The 24,336-nt window shown below is 49.8% G+C and overlaps 2 protein-coding genes across 2 annotated transcripts; one reads left to right on the forward strand and one right to left on the reverse strand.

Moving 5' to 3' along the window:
- Positions 1–381: 381 nt before the first annotated feature.
- LOC131916978 (putative butyrophilin-like protein 10) lies at positions 382–6,059 on the forward strand. The gene is made up of 5 exons (XM_059270643.1): positions 382–466; positions 639–992; positions 1,769–2,050; positions 4,329–4,508; positions 5,497–6,059. Exons 1-5 carry the CDS (start codon positions 382–384, stop codon positions 6,057–6,059), a joined length of 1,464 nt encoding a protein of 487 aa, XP_059126626.1.
- Positions 6,060–17,330: 11,271 nt separating this feature from the next.
- Rnf187 (ring finger protein 187) lies at positions 17,331–24,126 on the reverse strand. The gene is made up of 5 exons (XM_059270644.1): positions 24,033–24,126; positions 23,514–23,989; positions 22,229–22,321; positions 19,118–19,342; positions 17,331–18,443 (listed from the first exon to the last, which is right to left on the reverse strand). Exons 1-5 carry the CDS (start codon positions 24,124–24,126, stop codon positions 18,441–18,443), a joined length of 891 nt encoding a protein of 296 aa, XP_059126627.1. The 3' UTR covers positions 17,331–18,440.
- Positions 24,127–24,336: the final 210 nt, after the last annotated feature.

The following is a 24,336-nucleotide window of genomic DNA, read 5'->3' on the forward strand; positions in this document are numbered from 1 at the left end:
GAGGAAGCTGTGTCCTCTAACCCCAGCTGGAGAAGTTCTTTCAAGGCAATGGGACAGTGGAGGGTGTTACAGGATCCTGATGACTGGAGAATTGCCTATTGGAGCTAGTTTTTCTCCATGTGCCTGCAAAGGGCAGGAGCTTGGCTAAAAACCCACCCACGAGTGGGCGGTCAAGTGCAGCTCACTCACACACACAGGGCCATCTGCAGATTTCTGAGGATGGAGTCTGTGGGAAACAACACGGTATCTGGGACTAAGAACTCACGTGGTGTGTGAGTGAGCAGCTTTCTCTCTTAAGCTACTTTTCCTTTCTCCTGTTGGACTCCTAGCCTCTCTTTCACCATGTCTGAGGTGTGTCTAATCCTATATGTCCCCATAGGGATGGCAAGGCCACACCGTGGAGATGCTACTCTGCCAAGCTTCTTGGTCACCTTCATTTTCCTGCAGCTCCTGCCTGCTGGAAACGGTAGGACAGCAGCCCCTTCCTGACCCCGGGGGTGCCCAGAGTCAAGCTGAGGTCTCCAACTAGGGCTCAAGACTAGGGGAACCCTCATGCCCTCAAAGAGGAAAGTAGGTACAGGGGGAGCCCCTGCCTCCTGCATGTGACCTAACCTAGCCCTTCCGTTTGCATCTCTAAGGAAAATCAGACTTCTGTGTCCTTGGACCTCCTGACCCACTTCTGGCCCTAGTTGGGCAAGACCAAGAGTTGCCTTGCAAACTGTCACCCAACATCAGTGCGGAGGGCATGGAGCTGAGGTGGTACAGGGACCAGCCCTCACAGGCTGTGCATGTGCACAAGGATGGGGAGGACGTGTATGAAGAGCAGATGGAGGACTACAGGGGGAGGACCACGTTCGTCGGCAACCACATGGTCAGAGGAGAGGTCGCTGTGAGGATACGCAATGTCACCGTGTCCGATAACGGGACTTATCACTGTGTCTTCAAGGAGCACACATCCCACAGCCAGGCCACCCTGTGGTTGAAGGTGGCAGGTGAGGGCTGCTGTGGGGGTCTTTCCTTTCGCTTGGGGGGCTTCTGTCAGCACCAGCCCCAATTCCAGACCGTGGCTTCCAGAGCCCCGAGTCCTAGAGCTGGAGACGCTCTGGCAACAGCTGCTTCAAGATGAAACTCTCTTCCCCCAGGCTCTGTGCACCCTGTGTCCCCCCCCACCCCAGGATGTAGTTCTGAACAGAGGGCTGTTTCCCATCTGCCTTCCCTTCTTCACACTACCAGAGAGAGAGCACAGAGTGGGGGCTTGGGGGGGCGTTGAGGCATGGCAACAGCTGGGAGGTGGAAAGACAGAGCCCGAGATGGAGAGTCAGAGAGACAGGGAGACAGAGCGAGCGAGAGACAGATTGAGAAAAAAAAGTCAAAGAAAAACAGAGGGAAGGCAGGAACACAGAGAGAAATAACGAAGAGACACAGGAAGAGAGACAGGGAGGGAGAGGCCAGAACAGATGGGGATGAAACAGAAAAAGAGACTGAGATTATTTGGGGACATGGAGAAGTTTCCTTCATTCTTTGTGGTCACACAGACCCCAACTCCTTCCTTTTTCCCACACTTAGTGGGAAACTTTGTTTTTCCCATTAAACCTCCCCTGTTTCACTTGACTGTTTTATTAGGAATCACAACGCTGTCTTAGTGATAGAACTGCACAGATGGGTGATACATAGAGAGTCATAGAACCCACTAAACACCTGCAAGACGCCCGCCCCTCCATGGAAGCAACTGCAGTTACAGGATCTGAGCTGATGTCTCTTCCTTCAGGGCTAGGCTCATCACCGAGAATCCATGTGACTGGCACCCAGGACAAAAGCATACGGGCAGAGTGCACCTCAGCAGGCTGGTTCCCAGAGCCTAAGGTGGAGTGGCTGGACCTCAGAGGACAGCCAGTGCCGGCTGAGACTCACTTCTCGGCCTCAGCCAGCACTGGCCTCTTGGCCGTGGTGTCCATTGTGACTCCCCAGGACAGGGCTGTGGAGGGCCTGACTTGCTCCATCTCCAACCCCCTCCTCCCTGAGAAGAAGGTGGCTGAGACTTACCTGCCTGGTGAGTACCTGTTCAGTTCTGCCATCAAAGCCGCTAGCACAGGCATCCAGGTCCTGAGTGCCAGGGATGTTTGGAGAAAGCTGTGGGGGCAGAGCCAGGGAAGACCCTGCCTGCAGCCTGCCCAAGGGGGTCACGGGGATGTTGGTTTCCAAGATGAAACAGTGATAGAGTTGCAGGAAGATCTACCAGGAAAGCAAGAAACTTACATCCTGATACTGGTTGTTGTTGTTGTTGTTTTAATAAATGTTTTTTAAAGAGAAGTTTTAGTTCATGGCAAATTTAATCAAAAAGTACATAGATTTCTTTTTTAAAAAAAAGCTATTTCTCTTATTTTATGTGTATGAGTGTTTCACTGAGTGTGTGTAAGTGTACTGTGTGTGTGCAGTTTCCTTAAACTGGAGTTACAGATGATTGTGAGCCATCATGTGGGTGCTAGAAATGGGACCTGGGTCCTCTGGAAGGGCAGCCATGCTCTTAACCACTGAAATGTCTCCCCAGTCCCTGGATTTTCTACATAGTTCATCTCATAGCCATAACTCTCCCAGGTATGAAAATCCAGAAGGGGGAACGTCACAGGGATGAACAGGCAGAGACCTACCAGGGTCAGCAATAACGTGGGACTCCGTGGTACTGGCTGTTCTGGGATGTGGACATAGGAGAATGACGTCTGTCCACCTGTACTGCATGCTGCCTCCGAGTCCTCTACCCTCCCTAGTCACATCCTTTCTTCCCACTTATACCCGAAGACCCCTGGCCTTTCTTCTTCTTTGATTGGTTTTGCCTTTCCTCAGTGTTTCATAGTTGAAATCACACCAAATGCATGCTTCTCAGACTGGCTTCTTTCTGTTAGTGATGTGCATTTAAGAGTTTTCTGTGATTGTCCTTTGCCTGATATCTTAGTTACTGTTCTATTGTTGTGAGGAGACACCATGACCAAGACATCTTACAGAAAAAAAGCATTTAATTGTTTACCATTTCAGAGGGTGAGTCTTTTGTCAACATGGCAGGCACCATGGTGGCAGGCGGGCAGGCATGATGCTGGAGAAGTAGCTAAGAGCTCATATCTGATCCTGAAGTTGCAGGCTGAGAGGGAGACACTGGGCGTGGTGTGGGCTTTTGAAAACCTCAGCCCATCCCCAGAGACACACCTCCTCCAAAAAGGCTACATCTCTCAATCCTTCCTGAACAGTTCCACTAACTAAGGACCAAGCATTCAAATGCAGGATCCTACTGGAGTCATTCTCTTTCACTTAATAAATCATTTATTTTGAGGGCTGAGTAACTATTCCACTGTCTGGTTAGAACAGTTAATTTATCTATTTATCTACTAAAGGATATGTTTAGCTTTTCATTTAAAGCTTTATTTCTTTAAAAACTTGTTTTTTTTTTTTTTTTTTGACTTTTTGAAAAAGGATATCACTATGTAATCCCGGCTGGCCTGGAACTCACAATATAGGCCAAGCCGATCTTGAACTCATAGAGAGTTGCCTGCCTCTGCCTCCTAAGTGCTAGAATTAAAGGCATTTGCTACCATGCCTGACAGAAGTTTTATTTCTAAACGATGTTAAACTTACAGTTTAATTTTGCAAAATTATATGGTTTGCAAAAATAATAAGTCTCTGCACTACTTGCCCAGATTTACATTTTGAATATTTTGCTACATTTTAATTGACTTCGTTTTCTTTTTCTACAAATAGAATATCTAATATCTATATCTTACCCATATGGCCATGCATATGCAACCTCCTCAGTCCACTCTCCCTCAACTCATACCATACTTTGTCCTGGGCTCCTGAGCCATGAACAGGTGTGTGTTGTTAGCAGTCCCAGACAGACAATGGAAGCTCATGGTCACGGTAGGCAGGTTCTATGTCTGGTGAGGGCTGTTCCATAGTACAAAGATCTTCTTGCAATGTCTTTGTGTGGGGGAAGGGCCAGGACCTCTCTCAGGTACTTTTTATAAGGGCATTGACCCTAGTAATGAGGCCCCATCCTCAGGACTTCCCCACCTCCCACAGCCCACCTGCACCATCATCTAAGAGGCTGGGATTTCAATGTTTTGGGGGACACCAACATGTAGGCTATAGCACTGTGTATCAGAAGACATCTCATTTTTTCTGAACCTTTTTTAGAAAGGTCTGTGAACACTGTGTCCCTTGAGTCTGGAATGTTGTAGTGTGTGTGTGTGTGTGTGTGTGTGTGTGTGTGTGTGTGTGCGCGCGCGTGTGTAGCAAAGACAGTCCCTCCCATTATTCTTGATGCCCTGGAATCCTCTTAGCTGCCCTGTTTAGAAGGCCTCCATCCACGGAGAGGGGACCAGCTCTGCCTCTGATCCTCACGGCGCTGGGGCTTGTCACAGCAGCAATTGCCTGTGCCTTCGGGAGGTCACACAAAGAGGATAAAAGTGAGGAAGAAGAAGCGGATCCAGGAACTGGTGCTGAGGCTGAGCCCTCCCACGGTGAGTGAGCCCTGACCCTCTCACCAGGGACCTGGGTGCCAAACTCTGGCCTGAGGCTTGTGTCATCCAACACAGCAGGAATGGAATGACCAGTGGGGATTTTGGCTCTGAAATTTCCCAACCACAACCCACCCAGAGGAAACCCTTCATCACTGAGAGATTCCTTGCTCAGTTATTCTTCACAAGATAACTTTGGGCAGTCTACAGGGCCTCTTTCTGGGAAATGAATAGACAGGAGCTGGAAGCTTGGTGAATATTTTGAAACACTACTGAAACAAAATGCCTGAGGCTTGGTCATGTGTAAAGGAATGTTTATTTAGCTCACATTTGGGGATCTAAATGTCCAAGATCAGGTGGTCCATGTGGTGAGGGCTCCTTAGCTGTGTCAAATTATGGTAGATAGCAAGACAGAATAAGCAAAAGATTTGGGGATCAGGGTCAGATGGGAACCAGCCAGGGTCCCCAGAGAACTAGAAGATGTTCCCATGAGGTCATTACCTCAGAGGAGGCTCCACCTCTTAAAAGCTCCTCCACCTCCCACTGTTCACACTGAGGGCCAGGCTTCTAACAAGCAAACCTTGAGGATACGTGCCAATTACATGCAACCCACAGAAAAGCCCGCATCTGGAGTACTGGCTGTGGGGTGTGGGTGGGAAATTTCAAGTCTTTTGTCTGCTGGAGGTGGTCTCTGTGTCTGTGGCAGTTTTTCTGTCTCTGTCTCTCCTACACAGAGCCTGAGCCTCTGAGCTGAGTTTAGTACACAGTGGGGGCCATCTCGGGCTGTGCTCACACCTCCTCAAGAATCCCGCATTCCTCCCTCTGTCGCTGCTTGGAGGAATAACAAAAAACAGTTTAAATGGGGACCATGGGGATGGTAACAGATTTCTAGAAGTGGAAGGGAAACCTTCATGTAGGAGACAAACCTTGGCTCCCTCATCCATGCAAGGCCAAGACAGCAAAAGCCTCCACGTCTTTTTTTTCTCCACAGCCAGCCTGTCCCTGGACCCTGAAACCGGGAGCCCCAAACTCATGGTGTCTGAAGACCAGAAAAGTGTGAAGCGGTTGTTATTTGACCAGGACTTGTCTCCCAATTCCAAAAGATTTGACCAAGACCCCTGCATCCTGGCCCAAGAGCGGTTTGATACAGGGAGACATTACTGGGAAGTAGAGGTCGGGGACAGGCGGGCCTGGATTCTGGGTGTGTGTCTGGAAAGTTTGGGACGGGAAGGAAGGATCCCTAAGTCACCTCAGCATGGCCTCTGGGCACTTGAGTTTTACAAGAAGAAACTCCAGGCCCTCTCCTACCCCAGGACTCGCCTGTCTCCTCCGCAACCCCTCTGGCGTGTGGGTATCTTCTTAGACTTTGAGGCAGGAGAAATCTCCTTTCACAATGCAGCTGACGGCTCCCAGATCTATGTGTTCTCTGGGCTGTCTTTTTCTGGTCCCTTACAGCCATTCTTCTGCCTCTGGACCCATGACCCCAGGCCCCTAACCATCTGCTCAGTGGTCAGAGAGGCAGAAGAAGACACAGAATCCTCTGGAGGTCCTTGATCTCCCTGGCAATTCCCGAGACATCCTTAGGAAAGAGAGGCTCCTGCCTTCTTGTCCACCCTGGCTCCTGGTACTATTTATTGCACTCCTGTGTGGAAATATGGCAAGACACCAGGGGCTAGATATGCTGCCTCTGCCAAACTTCTGTGCTGAATGCTGACACCACACCCACCCCAGGATTTCTGAAGGTGTTATAATTTGGAGATGAGGCATTGAAAGAGGGTAAGGTTAAAGAAAGACATTGATGTACCTTAACCCCATAAAGCTGGTGTTCTTAAAAGAAGGGGAGATCAGGACACATACATACCCTGTGGGGTCTCAAGAGAGGTGCCACTCACTAACTAAGGAGACCAGCAACGTCTAGCTTCTGGGACTTAGAAAGTGGCTCCTGCCGAGTGAGAATCGTGTGACTCTCCTGTGCTGAGGTACTTTGTCATGGCTGGCTTCCCTCAGCGAGGAAGACTATACAATAAGCACAACAGGACTGTGTTTTTGCTGTGTTCTTAGAGGCATGTGTGGAATGCCCAGCTCAGTGGTGGGTTGTGCTCTGGCTGCACAATAACTGGGTCTTACCCTCCTCCTCCTCGCCCTTCCTCCATCTTGTTCATCTTTCTTTTTCCTTCCTCCCTGCCTTCCTCTCCCCCTCCTCACCTTCTCCCCTTCTCTTTCTTTCTGTTAAATGATTTTTATTTTTAATGACGTGTGTGTGTGTGTGTGTGTGTGTGTGTGTGTGTGTGTGTGTGTCTGACTGTCTGTCTTTTTGGCCCGTGGAGGCCAAAAGACAGCATCTGATTACCCTGGAACTGTAGTTACAGCAGTTGGGAGCTGACAGATGAGGAACAAAACTCAGGTTTTCTGCAAGGGCAGCCAGGGCTCTTGGTCCTAGAACCATCTCTCCAGCCCTTCCCCCTTCTCTCTCTTTTCTCACTCCTCCAGTCTCTTTCTACCTTAAACCTCTCTCTCTCCCTCACTATGACAGACTAATTTCCAGCCACACAAAGGCAAAGATCTGAAGCTTCCTAAGGCTTTGGTCAGAGTCCAGTGAGGACAGAAACCGCGACAGTGTTGACAGAGAACAGAAGCTGGTGTTGATGGACACTTGGGAACACAGGAGATAAAGCTAGACCATGGGAACCAGCTCTCGGCTACCTGAGGTTCTTCCACTCCGAGACATCTGGCAGAAGGGAGAACAGAGCCCAGGGACTGGGGTGCTGCTCCGCTTATTCCAAGGGTGCTGAGAAAATGCAGTCTGTCCAGTGCTGTGAGGCTGGAGGCCCCAAGAGAAACACAGAGTCACACTGTCCCCCAGACCCAAGCAGGGATCTGTTGGTGGGATCTATGTGGCATTCAGGATTCTACTCCAGGGAGACTGGGATTTAAGGTTAAGTGCTCTGGCCTAAAAGCCATGAAGGACTCTTCCCTTCTCTGGAGACCAGAAATTGAACTGAAGTGTTGGCAGGGTTGGCTTCTCTGGGAAGCCTTGGAAAATCTACTCCAGGCCTCCCTCCCAGTGTGTGGTGGCGTCCAGCCCTCCTTGGTGGGCAGGAGCATGCTCCCCCTGTCACTAGCCAGAGCCACTCGGTGTTTCTCTTTGAAATCTTTCTCTTAGGCACACTTACCCATGGCAGAGCCCACTTTAACACAGGCTGACTCCACCAGAGGTTTGTAACTTGATTGCATCTGCAAAGACCCCTTTCTCCAAATGATCCCAGTCACAGGTGTGCGGGGTTCAGACTCCCGCATATCTGGGGGGACACTCAACCTACCATACTGGCTGAGTGGTGGGCACACCCTTTCACATTGGAATGCCTCTTCAGAATGAGGAGATCATCATCCATAAGGGCTGTCGCAGTTATACATGTTTCAGAGAGACAAGGTCCTCAGACACAGCTAAAGAACGCCTCGTGTTTAGGGTTCACAGTCAAGAGCACAGCCATGGTTAGTCTGTGGAGTAGCAAGGACATGTCACAAGCACAGGTGGCCCCTGAGCTGGACTTTGGAGAGAGGCTGGCATTTATAACCCTCTGCCTTCCGAGTGCTGGGTTAAAGGCATGAGCCACCACTGCCCAGCTAGGTTTTTCTGTTTCTTTTTTTTTTTTTTTTTTTTTAGGATTTATCTATGTATTTTATGTATATGGGTGTTTTGTCTGAATATATGTCTGCACACTAGAAGGTGGTCCATGCCTTCAATCCCAGCACTTGGGAGCCAAAGGCAGGCAGATACCTGAGTTTGAGGCCAGCCTGGTCTACAGAGTGAGTTCCAGGACAGCCAGGGCTACACAGGGAAACCATGTCTCATTAAAAAAAAATAAAAATTTAAAAAAAAAATTAGCCGGGCGGTGGTGGCGCACGCCTTTAATCCCAGCACTCGGGAGGCAGAGCCAGGCGGATCTCTGTGAGTTCGAGGCCAGCCTGGGCTACCAAGTGAGTCCCAGGAAAGGCGCAAAACTACACAGAGAAACCCTGTCTCGAAAAACCAAAAATAATAATAATAATAATAATAATAATAATAATAATAATAATAATTGTGTGTCTGTCTTCGTGTGTGTGTGTGTGTGTGTGTGTGTGTGCACCTGCAGAGGCTAGAATAGGGCACTGGGTACCTTGGAGCTGCAGTTAAGGCATTTGTGAACTGCCCCACATGGGTGCTGGAATCAGCACTCCTGTTCTTATGATGGAGTAGCAGGTCCTCTTACTTGCTAAACCATCTCTCCAGCCTCAAGCTTTCTTGTTTGAAGGGTGCAACACGGTGAATGTTGGTTAAAGTTTACAATTAGGCAGCAGTGCCATCAAGAGATCAGTCTTTTGCCATTAAAATTCCTCTGGATATTTTAGAACTTGATCCCCACAGATGATTCCGCTGTAGGCACAGCCACTGACCTGTGGAGTTTTTGTTTTGCTTCCCCCTCTCTCGTTTGTGGACTTAATTGAAGTCAGTCCGTTTAAAGTGTGGAGCATTACTGATACCGCTGAGAACTTTCCTTTTCTCTTGTCCTCTTGGGCACATCTATATGATGGACTTTTACCTGTTCTGGAATTTAAAATAAATGGAATCATACTATCATTTTCTTGTCTTTTTTACTTCTGTGTTAGTTCACTTCCTGTTGTCACAACCAATCACCTGTAGCTGGGAAACGTAAACTGTTTCTTGGCTGACATTTTTGGAGAGCACATGGGAAGACAAACTGATGAACCCCAAGTGGCTGCCCCTCTACACCCTCCAGTCTACAGCTTCTTCTCTCCTCCTCTGTCTGGGTTTGTTGTTTTGTGACAACTTGACACAGCTAGAGTTATTATGGGAAGAGGTACCCAGCTGAGGAACTGCTTCCATCAGATTGCCTGTCGGACTGTAGAGACTGTAGAACAGTGGTTCTCAACCTTCCTAATGCTGCAACCCTTTAATGCAGTTCCTCACATTGTGGTGACCCCCAACCATAAGATTATTTTGTTGCTACTTCATAACTATAATTTTGCTAAGGTTATGAATTGTAATGTAAATATATCTGACATGTAGGATATGTGATAAGTGACCACAGAGGGGTCAAGACCCACATGTTGAGAATTGTTGCTGTGAAGGATTTTTATTGATGTATGTGGGAGGGCCAGTGGGTGGTGCCATGCCTGAGCAGGTGGTCCTGGGTGCCATAAGAAAGCAGGCTGAGAAATCTAGTAAGCAGTGTTCACTCATGCTTCAGTTCCTGCCTCCAGGTTTCTGCCCTAATTTCTCTTCCAGACGTAAGCTGAAATCTTTTCCTCCTCAAGTTGCTTTTGGTCATGATATTGTCACAGCTTTGTCAGACAGACAGAGAGGCCCGAGTTAACTCAAAACAATAAAAAGACTCTTTGCTTTTGCATTGGATTTGGTCTCTTGGTGGTCTTTGGGGGACTCTGGGTACAACAATGATACTTTATCACAGGAACTGAAAATTAATCCAGCCACTGAACAGGGAGGATGTTTTCAGCTTTATATTGATTTTTTATGAGACAGGATAACCAGGCTGGACTGGAACTCAGCTTCTGCCTCAACCTCGGGAGTGCCAGTATTAGTTTAGGATTGAGCTTTGTGCTCACGATCTCCTGCCTGCTGTCCCTTGCTCCAATGTGGCCATCCACATTGGTGAGCAGGGTTCTTCTTTAGCCACTGATAATTTCTTTAGTGCACTGTCATGGAGACTCCTAGAAACAGTATGTTACCAAGTCACTAGGCATCACTTTGTTGAATCCTGCTGGGACATTAACCACCATGGCTGGTTCACCCAGCCTTCATGGAAAGGTAGGAGTCTATCTCTAAATGTCAGTGAACAAGCCCAGGGGATTCCCAAGGGGACCTTTCCCTATGCTGTCACTGTGAAGTCCTTCTCCATCCCACTCCTTTATTCTCCATTAATTATATTTTGTGCGTGTGTGCATGTGTGTGTGCTAAATCGAATGCATATGCACTGTGGCACACGTGAAGGTCAGAGGACAAGTTGTGGGAATTCTCTCCTTCCACAATGTGGGTTCCCAGGACTGAACTCACTCAAGTAGTCAGGCTTGGTGGCAAGTGATTTTACCTGCTGAGCTTTCTCAACAACCTCCATCCAATTCTCCCATTAAAATGCCCAGTGACTTCTGTACACATCTAGGCAGAGCTCAGGTCCCCCAAGTCTTTCCCTACTGGGACGTCACCTTCCTGCTTAAAACTTGTGCTTACCCGCCGGGCGGTGGTGGCGCACGCCTTTAATCCCAGCACTCGGGAGGCAGAGCCAGGCGGATCTCTGTGAGTTCGAGGCCAGCCTGGGCTACCAAGCGAGTTCCAGGAAAGGCGCAAAGCTACACAGAGAAACCCTGTCTTGAAAAACCAAAACAAACAAACAAACAAAAAAAAAAACAACTTGTGCTTACCCTTCACTGTCTGGTTTCCTCACTGACAAAGGAAAACAGGAACTGAGCACCACTTAGCCCACATTTTAGGAGTGACTCACTTTAAGACTCTTCTGACCACCCGCTCCCCTACATGCTTATGGTGTCTTTCAGGTCCCCCTTCATGTCTCTATGATTTATTGGCATGGGCGGCAGCCATGTGAGGAAGACTCTAGTGGATTTTCTCATTCTCGGGAGAACCATGAGTAAAACCATTGTGCCCATGGTAAGCTAGGGAAAGCATGTGTTTAAAGACCCAAGGATGGGTTATCAAGACGGCTCGGTAGGTAAAGGTGCTTGTCACCAAGCCTGATGACCTAAGTTCAGTCTCTGGGACCCAAGTCAGGGAAGGAGAGGACTCAATCCCAAGAGTTTTCCTCTGACCTCCACATGCTTGCCCATGGTGCATGCACCAAAAATAAAAAATGTAATAAAAAATGAAAGACGTCTTGGTTGTTGGTGTGATCTCCAGAATCACTCACCTAGCCAAGCTTCATAAACTTCTCTGTTAATGAAAAGTCTGATGGGAAGAGGAATACCATTCAAAGTTATTGTGAGTATTGCTAAAATATAAGCACATTTTGGTCATTTTTGTTCATATATGTCTATACTCATCATCCAGGCTCTATTTTTTTCTGTTGTCACCAATTCATTGAGCTATTTGCGCACCATGTGCATGTAGTGCTCACAGAGGCCAGAAGAGGGTGCTGGATCCCAAGGAGCTGGAGTTACAGACTTGTGAAGCCCTATGTGAGTGTCACAAACCAAAACCCTGGTCCTCTGAAGAGCAGCCAGTGAGTGCTCTTAACGCTTAACTCTTAAGTGACTGGCTATGATCCACATTTATCAGTAAAATAATCAACCAAAGTTAAAATATTCTCAAAAATAATGGCCACAGTCTATATGGAAATATTGAGATTTCTGTAACATTTCTAAGAACTTTAGGTGGTGGTGGTGGGGGGGAACGGCAGGCTGTTTGCTTCAGTCTCTCTCACAGTCTTCCTGAAATTTTGCAAATGGATGGAAATGGGCTACAACTCAGATACCTTCATCAAGAGTAAGTATCTGGCACGTAGGCAGAACACTGTATACATAATACACAATAAATAAATCTTTTTTTTTTTTAAAGAGTAAGTGTCAGTGTTAATATCAGAGCAAAACGTCCACCATGTTTTGTTTTTTCCTAATGTAGATGTAAATGAAATAGCAATGGAATCATGGTAGTATAAGTTTCCCCAAGGAGGGCACCAGATTGAAAAGGCGGTGTGCCAAGCACTTGTGGGGCCTCCACGTTTACCTTTGCTCTTGGTGGAAGCTGGAGGGTTAACCTAGGATTTAAATCAGGGAACCCCGCCCTGCTGGGATTGGCCTGCCTTGGCCCAGATGATGAACTGTCATGGCGCTTTCAGGCCCTGTTGGTTATTTTGGGGTCAGGCAACTTGGGCTCTGCTCAAGCAGTGAGGTCATGGCCCACCACATTGTATATCCACAGGTAACCCGGGAGGAGGTGGACAAAGCCTCAAGTGGGGGGTGGCTTTAGTCCGTGAGACCCCCTACACCTGGAAAGTGTGTATTGCCCAGAAAATTGGATGTTGGCCTTGAAAAGGAGTCAAAGCCAAACCCAAATGTATATTAAAAGTATGCCTTCTCAAATTATTGCACTTTCGACGTGTATCAGCGGTCGGGGAAAAACTACTTTTGAAGCACTCAGGAGCTATATCAAACGTGTAGATGGGTAAGTGCTGGAGTTGACCTGTCGTAAATACAGCTTGACAAGTACAGTAAAGGTGGTGGTGTGGGGGGAGCTAGGCAATTAATTGGCTTGTCACTGTCAACATCTCAATACGATTTTTTAAAATTAGTTTGAGACAGGGTCTCACTTTGTAGTACTGTCTGACCTAAGTCCTGGGGTCAAAGCTAGGGGCAGTGCCTCCCCACTGAATCATCAAGCGAGCTGAACCTGTTTAGAATCCAAGAACTGTTTGAATGAACCCCAGCTGTTGGGTGCAAACCTCTCTAGCATGCCGCACAGTAATACCTCGCCAGGCCACCAGAGGGAGATTTCCCCCACTCTGGTCCATGTAGAAATGGCTTTAAGGTCAGGAGTCCATTAAAGATTGCCCATTAAGCTACCCAGCGATTCCGGTTAGCTCTGAAAGGAGGATTTGGTATTCACTGAAGGGCCCTAAGGGTGGACAAAACCTCTGGAGCTGGTAGCCTTGTGGCCATCCCTGCATCGCTGAGTGCGGAGCTAGACACTGTCAGCTCCGCGGCCCAGGGACCTCCGCCCTGGAGGGGTAGAACCTCAGCAACACCTGAGTCGCCAAAGCCCTTACGCGCTGGGAGGTTGGGCAGGGGGTGAAGGAGCAAGGTTCTCGTGGTCCACGTAGGCGGAGACAAAGGCAGGAAGCAGACCATCAGAAACGAACAAACAGCTTTTACAGCATTAACTCTCTGGCTCTGACAAACGGTCGGACCCTCGGGCACGAAAGGCAACCCGAAAGCCCCATTGGCTGCTCTGTGGAGACTTGTCCAATCAGAAGAGCTCAGGAAGCCACCTCATTTGCATATGACCAGAATTATATGAGAGTGGTGTTTCCCATGCATTTATCTTCTGGCACTGTTCCCTCGGAGATCCTTGCTTTTCCTCTTTGGGGACAACTGTCCCCAAAGGAGGAGTGCCCCTGGCCTCATGATACGTACTAATAAGATTTAGGAGTGTATATAACGGGCAGGGTGAGGAGCCGACCTGTATTTAGGAAAGGTAAAGCAGGCCTTAGCAATGGATGGAAGGCAAGACCCTTTATGATTGACTGAGTATGTCATTGACCTTGGGTCTGTAATCAGAGGCCACTATACACCCCTGGAACCTCTTCCTCCGGCTGGAAAACAGAGACAGCCTCTCTGCACTTTCAGCTTGGCAGGGAACCCCAAATTCAAAGTGAAAACAACCCAGGGCAGTGTATCCTGAGATTTGTTCATGTCCTTTAGGGTTGCAGGTCTGAGGCCAAGGAATAGAATTTCAGAACCTAGTCATCGGAATACCATTTATGAAAGGAACTACAGGGACTCAGGTGCTGCCTGTGCAAAAGGGGGAAACAATTATCCTGCTGCAACCCCACATCTCATACCCGATCCTTGGGGCGGCCTGTCCAAGGCGCCCTTGCAGCTCTTATAGCACAAAGTATGCCTGCCCTTGCTTGCACCCCATGAACCCCCAAAACGCAATCTTGCTAAAAACCACTGTTTTGTGAGTTTAATACTGGTTGGCTTGTGTGCTGCATCAATGGTGGTGTTTCAGCTACTATTTTTGCTTCTAAAGCCAGTACAGCCTTGTCTCCTAGAAATTCCTTAACAGCACACCTTTTCATGAATGACAGTTAAACAGAGAATCTTAGTATCAGCTCAATTATCTATCTCCAAATCAAAATTCTCTTAGGGAAATAAAGCACCTCATGTAGACATCAAGTGGCACAAAGCTGTGGAAGTCTCTTTCCCAGGACTTTTAGCCATCTTCTGGTTATTCGGGGGCCTTTGCTTAAGAAAATGAGGTGGATGTGAGAATGGCCTTTGAACCGAGCTTCCTGTGAACAGGTGCAGCCAGCCCTCACTTAACTATGGTGATGAGGGCAGACCTTAGAGCCTCAGCCACTTTTTACTGGGAAAGAAATGCCCGAGGTTTCACCCAGAACCTCACAAGAAGTCCCCAAAGGGAGTCAAGAACTTCAGCTACAGTCTTCAGGGAGGGTGCTGCCCGAGAAGCCCTGGATCAAGGCCCAACTAAATGACTTGCGTGTTAGAATACAGTTGGCCTGTTCATGGGCTCCACATCTGTGGATTCAATTAGAGGAAAAAAAAAAAAAAAGAAACACACACACAAACATACATGTCCCTTATCTATAGCATACCCTATACTTTTGACCTGACCATTTCCCCCAAACCATATAAACTAGTTCATAGTATCGGTTCTATTAGACATTAGAAGTAATCTAGAAGTGGTTTATACAACACTAGATGCTGTATGCAGGTTAGATGAGGACTCGCACAGGTACCTGAGCACCAGCCCCCAGGGGACAGGCACTGAGGACAAGTACTCTATTAATCCACTGTTTTCTAGTATGCACACTACTTGTAAGGCTCTTCACCAACTCTACTCAGCATGACAGTACTGCTGCAGAAAGCCCAAGCAAGGTCTGACTGAAGTCTGCCTTAAACCTGGCTGTTTTCCATATGGGGAAGGCCCTAGCAAAAACAACAAAAATACCTGCTGCTCCTCCCTGCTTTTGGTATATGGGTGGGGGAGTTCACAAGATTTTTCCAAGTAGCCACTAAACTCATGATAATCACCGTGCCTCAGTTTCCTGGGTGTGGCTTGCTTTCTTCCTTCCTTCCTTTCTTTTTGAGACAGGGCCTCACTATGTAGCCTTGCCTGGCCTGGAACTTGCTAGGCAGACCAGGCTGGCCTCAAACTCACAGGCATCAGTCTGCCTCTGCCTCCCAAGTTCTGGGATTAAAGGGATGTGCCACCACGCTCAATGTTATTTGAAAGTTGGTATTCTCTTCATTCCCCACATCCCAATCTTTTTCCATTTCCAATCCCATAGGCAATCGGTCCTTCAGATTCCATGATGCCTGACATGGTCTCCCAGCATATCCAACCCGTACGTAGCCTATGGATTTGGTGCAAAGGATATCTATCAAAACAATGCAGCACACCACCCAATTGTACTTACCTTTGCAGACAAATGTCAGAAGGATGAACACATCTGTACAGACCATGCATGTACTTCAATCTGGCTGTTTTTTATTTACCATGGTATCTTGAAGCCCCTCCCACGTAAAAACCTATCCAGTTCATCTCGTTTCATGGGCTCTACCCTCCATGACCTTCCACCTCCCTAGCAAAGGAACCATGGTGGCCTGTCTTGTAACAATGTGGTAAGCAGAGTATACACTACCTTGAGGACCTGGGAAGGGATGTCCTTGGGTCACTGTGCCTCTATTAAACTCCTGAGAGCTGACATTGAGCCAACAGTAAAGGTAGGGAGTAGAGTATGGTGTCTTTGGGATTCTGACCTTAGGCTTCTGCTGTGTCACTGTGAAATCTCTCCTCCAAGGGTAGTATTAGGAAGGTGAGACCTTGGGAGAGGATATGTAAAAAGGGTGGAGCCTCACAAATAGGATAAGTGTTCTAGAAGGTCCTAGAGACCTTTTGTTGTTTTTTGAGACAGGGTTTCTCTGTATAGTCCTGACTATCCTAGAACACTCTCTGTAGACCAGGCTGGCCCTGAACTCAGAGATCCACCTCCTAGAGACCTTTCCTTCTTCCCTGTTAAAACACAAGACATCTATGAACTAGGAAGTAGGCCTCACTAGATAGGGAATCTGCCACCAAACCTGACTCAACTCCATCAATGGCACAATGGGGAAAGACGACAAAGCTGGCCAGTGCAGGAGGGACCCAGAGGACCAGCGGATCCCCCTCCAGGGAGAAGAGGCCAGTGAAGGATCTGGTGGGTCCTGCTGCTGAGGTGCTCAGAGGTTCAAATTCTGGAGTGGACCAGGGTTATGGTGGGCATGGGGAAGCGTCCTATGTGGCAGTCACTTAGGGTGCTGTTGACAGTATGTGTGGACTGCAGGCTACCTGGCAAGCAGAGCTATGATGCAAAGGAGGCTTTCTCAACTGAAGACTGCACTTCACACGTCCAGTTGGTCTGCTGGGAGTCAGCGACAGGAAAGAGGGAGTCTCTGGGGCATGTCCATTGGGGTTGTAGACAAGGTCATACGGTTTTCTAGACCAATGCTAAAATCTGAGGGATGAACCCCACTTGTTTCTGAATACAGGTGGCCAGTCTGATTGCCTGGCATTCTCTACACCTGCCATTCAACTAGTCTGGTTTCCATTTTTGCCCCCAAAAGAGGTCAGTCTGTCAAAAGGCGGCTCAGGGCTACTGCCCTCACTGCCACCTGCACCTGTTCCTGCCTTCCTGTTCTTCCCTGGCACTCAGGAGGAGGGAAGCTCTTCTGCCTGCAGGGAAGGCCAATCCTGGGCATCCAGTCACCCTGAATAGGAATGGGACTAGTCTGTTATCTTCCAGCCCTGGGAGCATCTGCTCACCTGGCTGGCCCTCTGCAGGACCCTGTCAGGTGGGCTAAGCAGAGTCCCCTCGGCATGTCTCCTCTTGGCCCTACTTCCTGGGTGTAATTCCCATAGTCAACCCTAGCTTTAGGATGACACCTGCCTCTCTCCCTGACTGTCTCAGCGACAGTCTGCTTATCCTGCTTTCACAAGGATCGAAGGCCCTGGACCCAGGTCAAGAGCAGGGGTTGAAGCTATGTGGACAGAGTAGGAGGTAGAGAAACAGAGGCTGGAGCAGACCACTTTATTCAGCACTGAGAACCCAGCCCACCTGGGAGTCAAGCTGGAGCCAGTCACTACACCCAAGGCCAGGGCCTTCTGAGGACAAACGCTGCTACCCCCAAACCTACATGGGTCTGAATCTTTGGCCCCGGACCTGTGTCTGTGCACTCTGCTGGGTTTTGTTTCTTGGACTAGTTATCTACATACACAATGCTGCAGGCAACCACGCTACCACTACGCCACAAGTTTTGTAAAATTAACCTACCGGAGAGAATAGGGGGTGAGAAAAAGCCAAACACACAGCCAAGTGAAGCACCAGGTGGCCTGGAGATGGCACCCCTGCTGCTCCTCTGCAGGGAAGAGGGTCCTTCCGTGAGAGGTGGGTAACAGGAGGGAGCACTTTGGGGATGCCAGTGACACTCAAGGGGCACACGCTGGGAGGAAAGAGGCCGGGAAAACAGAGCAGAAAGCAGCTCCCAGGGTCCGGCCCAGCAAGACCCAAAGGGAGGGAGCAGGCCTCCGCAGGGTGGAGAATGCTTCACCTTTCTTCCCCAAGAGTCGGGTCTCAGCCACACCCCAGGGCCTCCTGCATCTCTATTCCCTGGCACTAATACAGGCTGACTGTGACTGGTATGCCCACGAGCCTTGCTGAGGGATGTCTGGGGAGCCAACCCTGTCACGGGCACCAATGGGGAAGGTGCAAGGTGTGGTTCCTGGATACTAGAGGGACATCGCCACACCAGGCCCCGAGCCACGGCGAAACAAGAAGAGGCTTCAGAGCTGCCCAGTGGTCTCAGACAGGGCTGGGACACACTGGGAAGGGAATCCAGGACTGCTCTCTACTAGCAACAGGTACAAGCCTGAGCACATTCAAACCCCAAAGAAAACTAAAAACACAGCTGAGAAATGGAACTACGTGGCCGACCAAAATCGAGGCACTGCTGACGCTTCACCCTGGGCCGACGTGCTGTCGGTGTTGACGGAGATGGGGACCTGTCCAGGACGAAGCGGTGCCAGGCAGAGGTCTCAGAGATGTAGGTAGGGGTGCTGCAGGCCAGCTGTGGAAAGTGGTTCCTTCTGCCTCATGCTCCAGGGGGCCAGCCTGCCGCTAAACATCATCACTGCAGGGAAAGAGACAGAGACAAAAGGAAAAGGCAGTGAAACAGAGAAAATGAAGGGGGATAGAGAGATAAAGACGACAATGAGCCCGAGAAATACACAGAAAGAGACAGAACAGGCAGTGAGACAAGACGGCTGTTCTCCTAAGCACAACACTCCCAGAACCAAGGTAACTTGACAACTCACTGAAATCCATCTTTGGACACAGGTCAAAGCCTGTGTTTCCAAGGCTGTACAGCATCCATCACCACCAGGACTGGACAGCCCCTAACAGCTAATGGGTATGTGGAATGGGGGTACCTCAGCTACATGTGGCTGCTGATGGCCACATTACAAGCCCAGGCTCAGACTGCCAAGTGGGCAGCCTCAGGTCTCAGGTGTTGGCCCAACCCCTGAGGCAGAGATGAAAATGGGAGAAGACAGAGGGGGTCCCGGCTGCTCTGTCCAGGAGTCTGAGGGGTGAAAACATCCCTCCCATGTGAAACCCAGGGTCACCTCATCTCTTCCTCAGCTCTAAGTTCCTTCCTACCACTTCCCTGACATTCAGACCTAGGCCACAGCCAGGGTAAGGCAGGCTCCGGCCCCAACCTTGCTCTCGGGTGGTCTCCATTCACTGGGGCTCTGAGCAGACCAGAGATGTGACGTGGAGAGGCGCTCACTCCCCACCGGGTGGTACCTGCAGAAGCATGCTAAGGCCCAGGTTCCGGTGCTTCTTCTCCAGCTCCGACACAGCCTGCAGTAGGGACCGGAAGCGTTCTGCCGGATCAGCCTGCTCGTCATCCTCAGAAACACCCTCATCCTTCTCAGCCTCCTGCAGAAAGTGTTCCTCCTCTTCCACGAAGAAGGCCCGGAGCTTCTTGTAGTCAGTCAGGGCCTTCTTTCTTCGGTCCATGACATGCCCCTGCAGGGGAGTGGGAGAAAGGACGACAGTCCACCTTGGCCCACACCCACCGCTACTGTGTCCAAAGAAAGAGAACCCCCATCTACTCTGAAAGAAACTAAGAAATACGACACCTCAGAATATGTTGGCTGGCTCTTCTGAATTAAACCTACTTAAAAAAAGAAAAAAGTCAAAGGTGAAATTAGATTCTCTTGCATTGTTTTCCTAAACAAGAAGTGATATCTCCACATGAAAGATGCCCCTGTGGCCCCTTATGGTGGTGTTAGCTTGGTTCTAATGTGAGGTGGAGTTGACAGGACCTTGAAGAGGTGGGGATTGAAGCCCAGCAGTAGCGGCACACATGCCTTTAATCCCAACACTCAGGAGACAGAGGCAGGCGATCTCCATGAGTTCGAGGATAGCCTGGTCTAGGCGAGTTCCAGGTCACTGATGGGTGTGCCCTCTGAAAAGACTGATGCTGGTCTCACAGGCTACCAGCTGGTTCCCAAGGCAGCTGTTACAGAAAGAGCAATCCTGGGTCCAGACACTTCCACCATGAGACCCCCACTAGAGACAGGCAAACAGAGCCTTTTGATCTCTGATGTTCAGCCTCTAGAACCAATGACTTGCCTTCTTTACACAGTACTCAAATCTTAGATAATTCTGTTACAGCAACAAAAAAAGGCTAACGCAACTCCCTGTACAAAGCAAAAGGGATGGCATTCTTATCAAGGCTGGAAGATGCTGCAGACCTTGTTAAAAGAATTCTTTCATGTCTCCCAAATTAATCACTTGTCACAACCTGCCATTCTCCGTCCAAGTCAATGTATTTGTTAGATTGTTAGATTGTGACTGCTTCTCTGGGCTGTTTCCTCATGAGGCCTCTCATACCACTTGAACTTCTATTAAGGCAACGTTCTGTCTCCCCGGCAGGAAATGCATTCCCAAGACACCAAAGTGTATAGATGCTCAAGTCCCTTTTACAAAATGGCCTAGCACTGCCATAACCTATCTGCATCCTTCCACATGCTGCAGGTCATCTTCAGCTGACACAATCTACCTAACACAACGTAAGTACTTCTTAAAGAGTGTAGTGGGGATTCATCCCACCAATTAGCTTTGAGGTATAAGCTGGATCCACTTGCTCCCGGGCAGAACGGATGGTGGCTGTTCACTTGGTTCTGTATTCATGAGTCTATCTTCCCCTTTACTATCTTAATGAATCCTTGTTACTCCCTTAAACAGACTCTTGTGGATTTCGCTTAAGAAAAGAGTTACTCTGCTATACTGTGACTAGAAGGAAGCTTATGTATTAAGTACACACATACAACAACTACAGGCCTACGGTCTGTTGTGGTGCTTGCTTTGTGTGATTACATTCAGAGCCTCTCACACGCTGGACAAGCATTCCACCAATGAGCAACATTCCCATTTCCAATCAGAAGTCTGTTAAGTCCTTGGACATAGAACCCACATATACATTGCTCAGCTTATGTGAAGACCCCACTCACAGCTTCCCAAAGGTGAACTCTGGGACCAAAGTCCTGTCAGAATGCACAGCGACCTTCCACCAGCTACTTTTCCTACTAGCCTCTGGTGAACCCGAGAGCAAAAAATCCATCATGCCACCCTCAGGCACTCTTCAACCAGCCTAACGTAGATAACAGAACTAAAAAACGACACTCCTGACTTCAGATCTTCATCCTGGCTCTGGACCACACAACACAGGTGACAGCCATGTTCCTAAGGGAAGAATGCTTCTGCTGAACAGGATGTAAATACCAGCCAGACAACTGCTGTCTGGACAAGCTTGTCCCCTGACTACAGGAACCTCATCTTCATATTAAAAGCTTCTATGTGCTAGAACTTGTCCCTGGAATTACTGTGGGCTCCTAGAAAGCTGGACATCCTCAAAGCTTTCCAGTTTTTGTGAGGGGTAGAGCAGGTGGCTTCAGCCTTCAGGCACAGGCCATCTGAGAGCATCAGGGCTTCTGGAGTCTACAAAAACACTTTGGTTTTATGTTCTTAAAAAAAAAAAAATGGGAGGAAAGTGGAAACTAATGAACTTTAATATATAGAAGGAAAAGTCACCAGAGTTTAAATCAATGTGCGGTTTTGTTGACAAGTAACCTTTAAAAACTGTAACATGATGTCACCTTGGTGTTTAATGCCATGGAAGGCATGAGATGAAGGCAAGCTGCTAAGTACCAACTTTTTGTGTCCCCCCAAATCCCTGTGCTGAAACCTCCAGGTAATGGTGTTAAAAGGAGTGGGCCTTGCCAGGCAGTGGTGGCGCATGCCTTTAATCCCAGCACTCAGGAGGCAGAACCAGGTGGATCTCTGTGAGTTTAAGGCCAGCCTGGTCTACAGAGCAAGATCCAGGACAGGCACCAAAACTACACAGAGAAACCCTGTCTTGAAAAAACCAATAGTGGGCCTTTGGGAAGTGGTTAGTCCTACTAGAGTAAATGGGATTAGTGCCCTAGCCCCAGAGAGCTCCTATCCCCCCTCCATGTGATGATACACTGATAAAGGCTACCAGTAAGTAGCCCTGATCAGATATGGACTTGACATGGCTTGCCTGTGGACTTCCAGCCTCCACAGCAATAATGTCTGTGGTTTTATATAGCAGCCAGAAAACAGTAAGTTCTACTGGGGTTGGTCAGAATCAAGAGTGCTACAAAGTGTCCTGTGTAGAAAAGGGAGCTGAAGCTTACAGAACTTCATGAGAAGGTAAAGCATGAGAAGGAAAGAGGATCCCTACTGACTTCTGGCTAGACTGTGTCCCATGACAGTACTCTGGCATTCATTAAGTCCACACAGAGGCCCCTCCTCCAGCCAGCCAGGCAAACAGCAGCTCAGTTTGGTTGCCCTGCTGGTTCCCCACATCCAGGAGACCCCACTTGCCTTCCACACAGCAGCCGCTGATTCTGCCTGACCATGCAGGTCCCGGGCATCATTTAAGTCCTTCCTCATGATTTCCACGGACCCCTTGTTCTCCTGGGAAAGAAAAACTGGTTATAGATTGGGAAGAAGGATTTGGACGCCCAGATCAGCAGTCCAGCCTCGGGCTGCTGCAAATCGTTTGTCTTTTAAAAGGGGGGGTCTCTTGTTCTCCCCATTTTGTCAGAACTAGGTACTCAGCAGACAGTTCTAGGTTTGCTGTGTGATTGCATGTTTTTAAACATTGATTCAGACAACGGCTTTCCTCTGACTCCTCCTCGTCCTGCTTGGTCTCTGTGGAGATTGCTGTCTTTGGAAGGAGAAAACAAGCCGCAGGACAACCCTAGCAGCATGTTCTGGCAGAGCATCCAGGTTAGGACCCCGATGTAACCACTGGCTTCCACCCCGACAGTGTTCACTAATAGTGACTAAATCCTATTCTGGAGCTCATGGTGCATCATTCCAGAACCTAAGGCTAACAGCACCCTCAAACACACTAAGCTAGTGGTTTCTCCTTTGGGGCAGAGAACAGGCATCACTCACTGCCTTCCTACCTGGCCTCTCAGAAATAGACACCCTGCCCCTCTCTGGGCCTGGGATGATACTCCAGACCCCTGGACCCTAGCTTTGCCCGGACTGTAATGGGCGGTTTCTACCCAATGGCAAATGTCACATGCAATGAACCAAGAGAGCACAGCAGAGACGGTTCCAGAATGAGATAGACAGGCAGTCCCTCAGAGGGCTGCAAGGGGTGGGTAACTGGCAGACAGAAGGCCACACTCAAGTCTCCACCAGCAAGTAGATGGGTGGGGCTTGCCTCAATGAGGTCACAGCCAGATAGGAGGAGGAAGAGGCCTTAGGGAATGAACCTAAAAAGAACTGGGGGGAAAATGACAGTCTAAGGGCGGTATGGAGACAAGGAACAAGTAGGCCAGAGAACTGGGATGAAAGGGGACAAAGGAGCATGCTCTAGAGATGAGAGATCGAGGATCAGAGCGGGGTCCGGGAGATGGTTAACACAGACCGGGGAGGACCGAACTCACGGACTCCAGGATTCAAGAACACGGCAGGGACCCACGGGGTAGGGAGGGTGCAGGGCTGTGGGGCACCGCGGAGACTCGGGGTGGGGAGGATGCTGGGCACCCATGGGATGCGGCAGAGGGAAGAGGAGGTCAGCGCCCCGATCGAGAGACCGACTCCAGGTGAGTAAGGCACAAAGGTGAGTAGTGTGCGGGGCCGCCATGCGCACCTTGCCGCGCAGCGCCTTCCTCCAGCGCGGCTCCCATTCGGGCGGCTCCGGGCCCGCGGCCATGCGGCAGGCGGAGCATAGCGGATCTCCGTCGGCACGGCACAGCAGCTGGAGCGCGGCCTCGCTGGCAGGGCCGTCGCGGGCCGGCGCCGCGGCCGCCTCCTCGAGTGCCAGGAGGCGGCGACTGAGTGGAGGGCGGCCGGGTTCTACGGCGCGCTGCCAGCAGTCGTCCGCACACTCGGGGCACGGGAAGGGCCCGTCCTCCTCGGCCCAGAAGCGCACCACGCACGCCCGGCAGAAACGGTGGCCGCAGTCGGCGCGCACCGGCTCGCGGGGCGCGCGCTGGCACAAGGCGCAGACGGCCTCAGCGGGGCCCGCGGGGAGCGCCAGGGCTGCGGGTGGCGGCGCCGGCGGGGAGGGCGCAGAAGAGCCGGGAATCGGCCGGAGAGCGAGGCCGACAAGCCTCAGCCCGACGACTCAGAACCGGACTGCGCCAACGCCGGGCACGCGCGCGCGCACGGGGCGGGGTTCGGGCTGCCGTGCGCTCTGACGTCCAGGTCCTGGCAGCTGCGCGCTCCTCCATCCAGGTCCTGGCAGCTGCGCGCTCCTCCATCCAGGTCCTGGCAGCTGTATTCTTTCCATTCAGGTCCTGGCAGCTGTACTCTCTCCATTCAGGTCCTAGTAGTCGCGCGTCGCCCCGCCCAGGTCGGAGCAGCTGCGCACTCTTCCACCCTGGTTCTGGTAGCTGCTCACCTCTTTGTCCTGTTGGTGTCAGTCGTGGGCTCCGAACCCAGATCCTGACAGCGGTGCTCTCTGTGTCCTA

The sequence above is a fragment of the Peromyscus eremicus genome, chromosome 8a (assembly GCF_949786415.1).
Source record: "Peromyscus eremicus chromosome 8a, PerEre_H2_v1, whole genome shotgun sequence".
NCBI classification, from domain to species: domain Eukaryota; kingdom Metazoa; phylum Chordata; class Mammalia; order Rodentia; family Cricetidae; genus Peromyscus; species Peromyscus eremicus.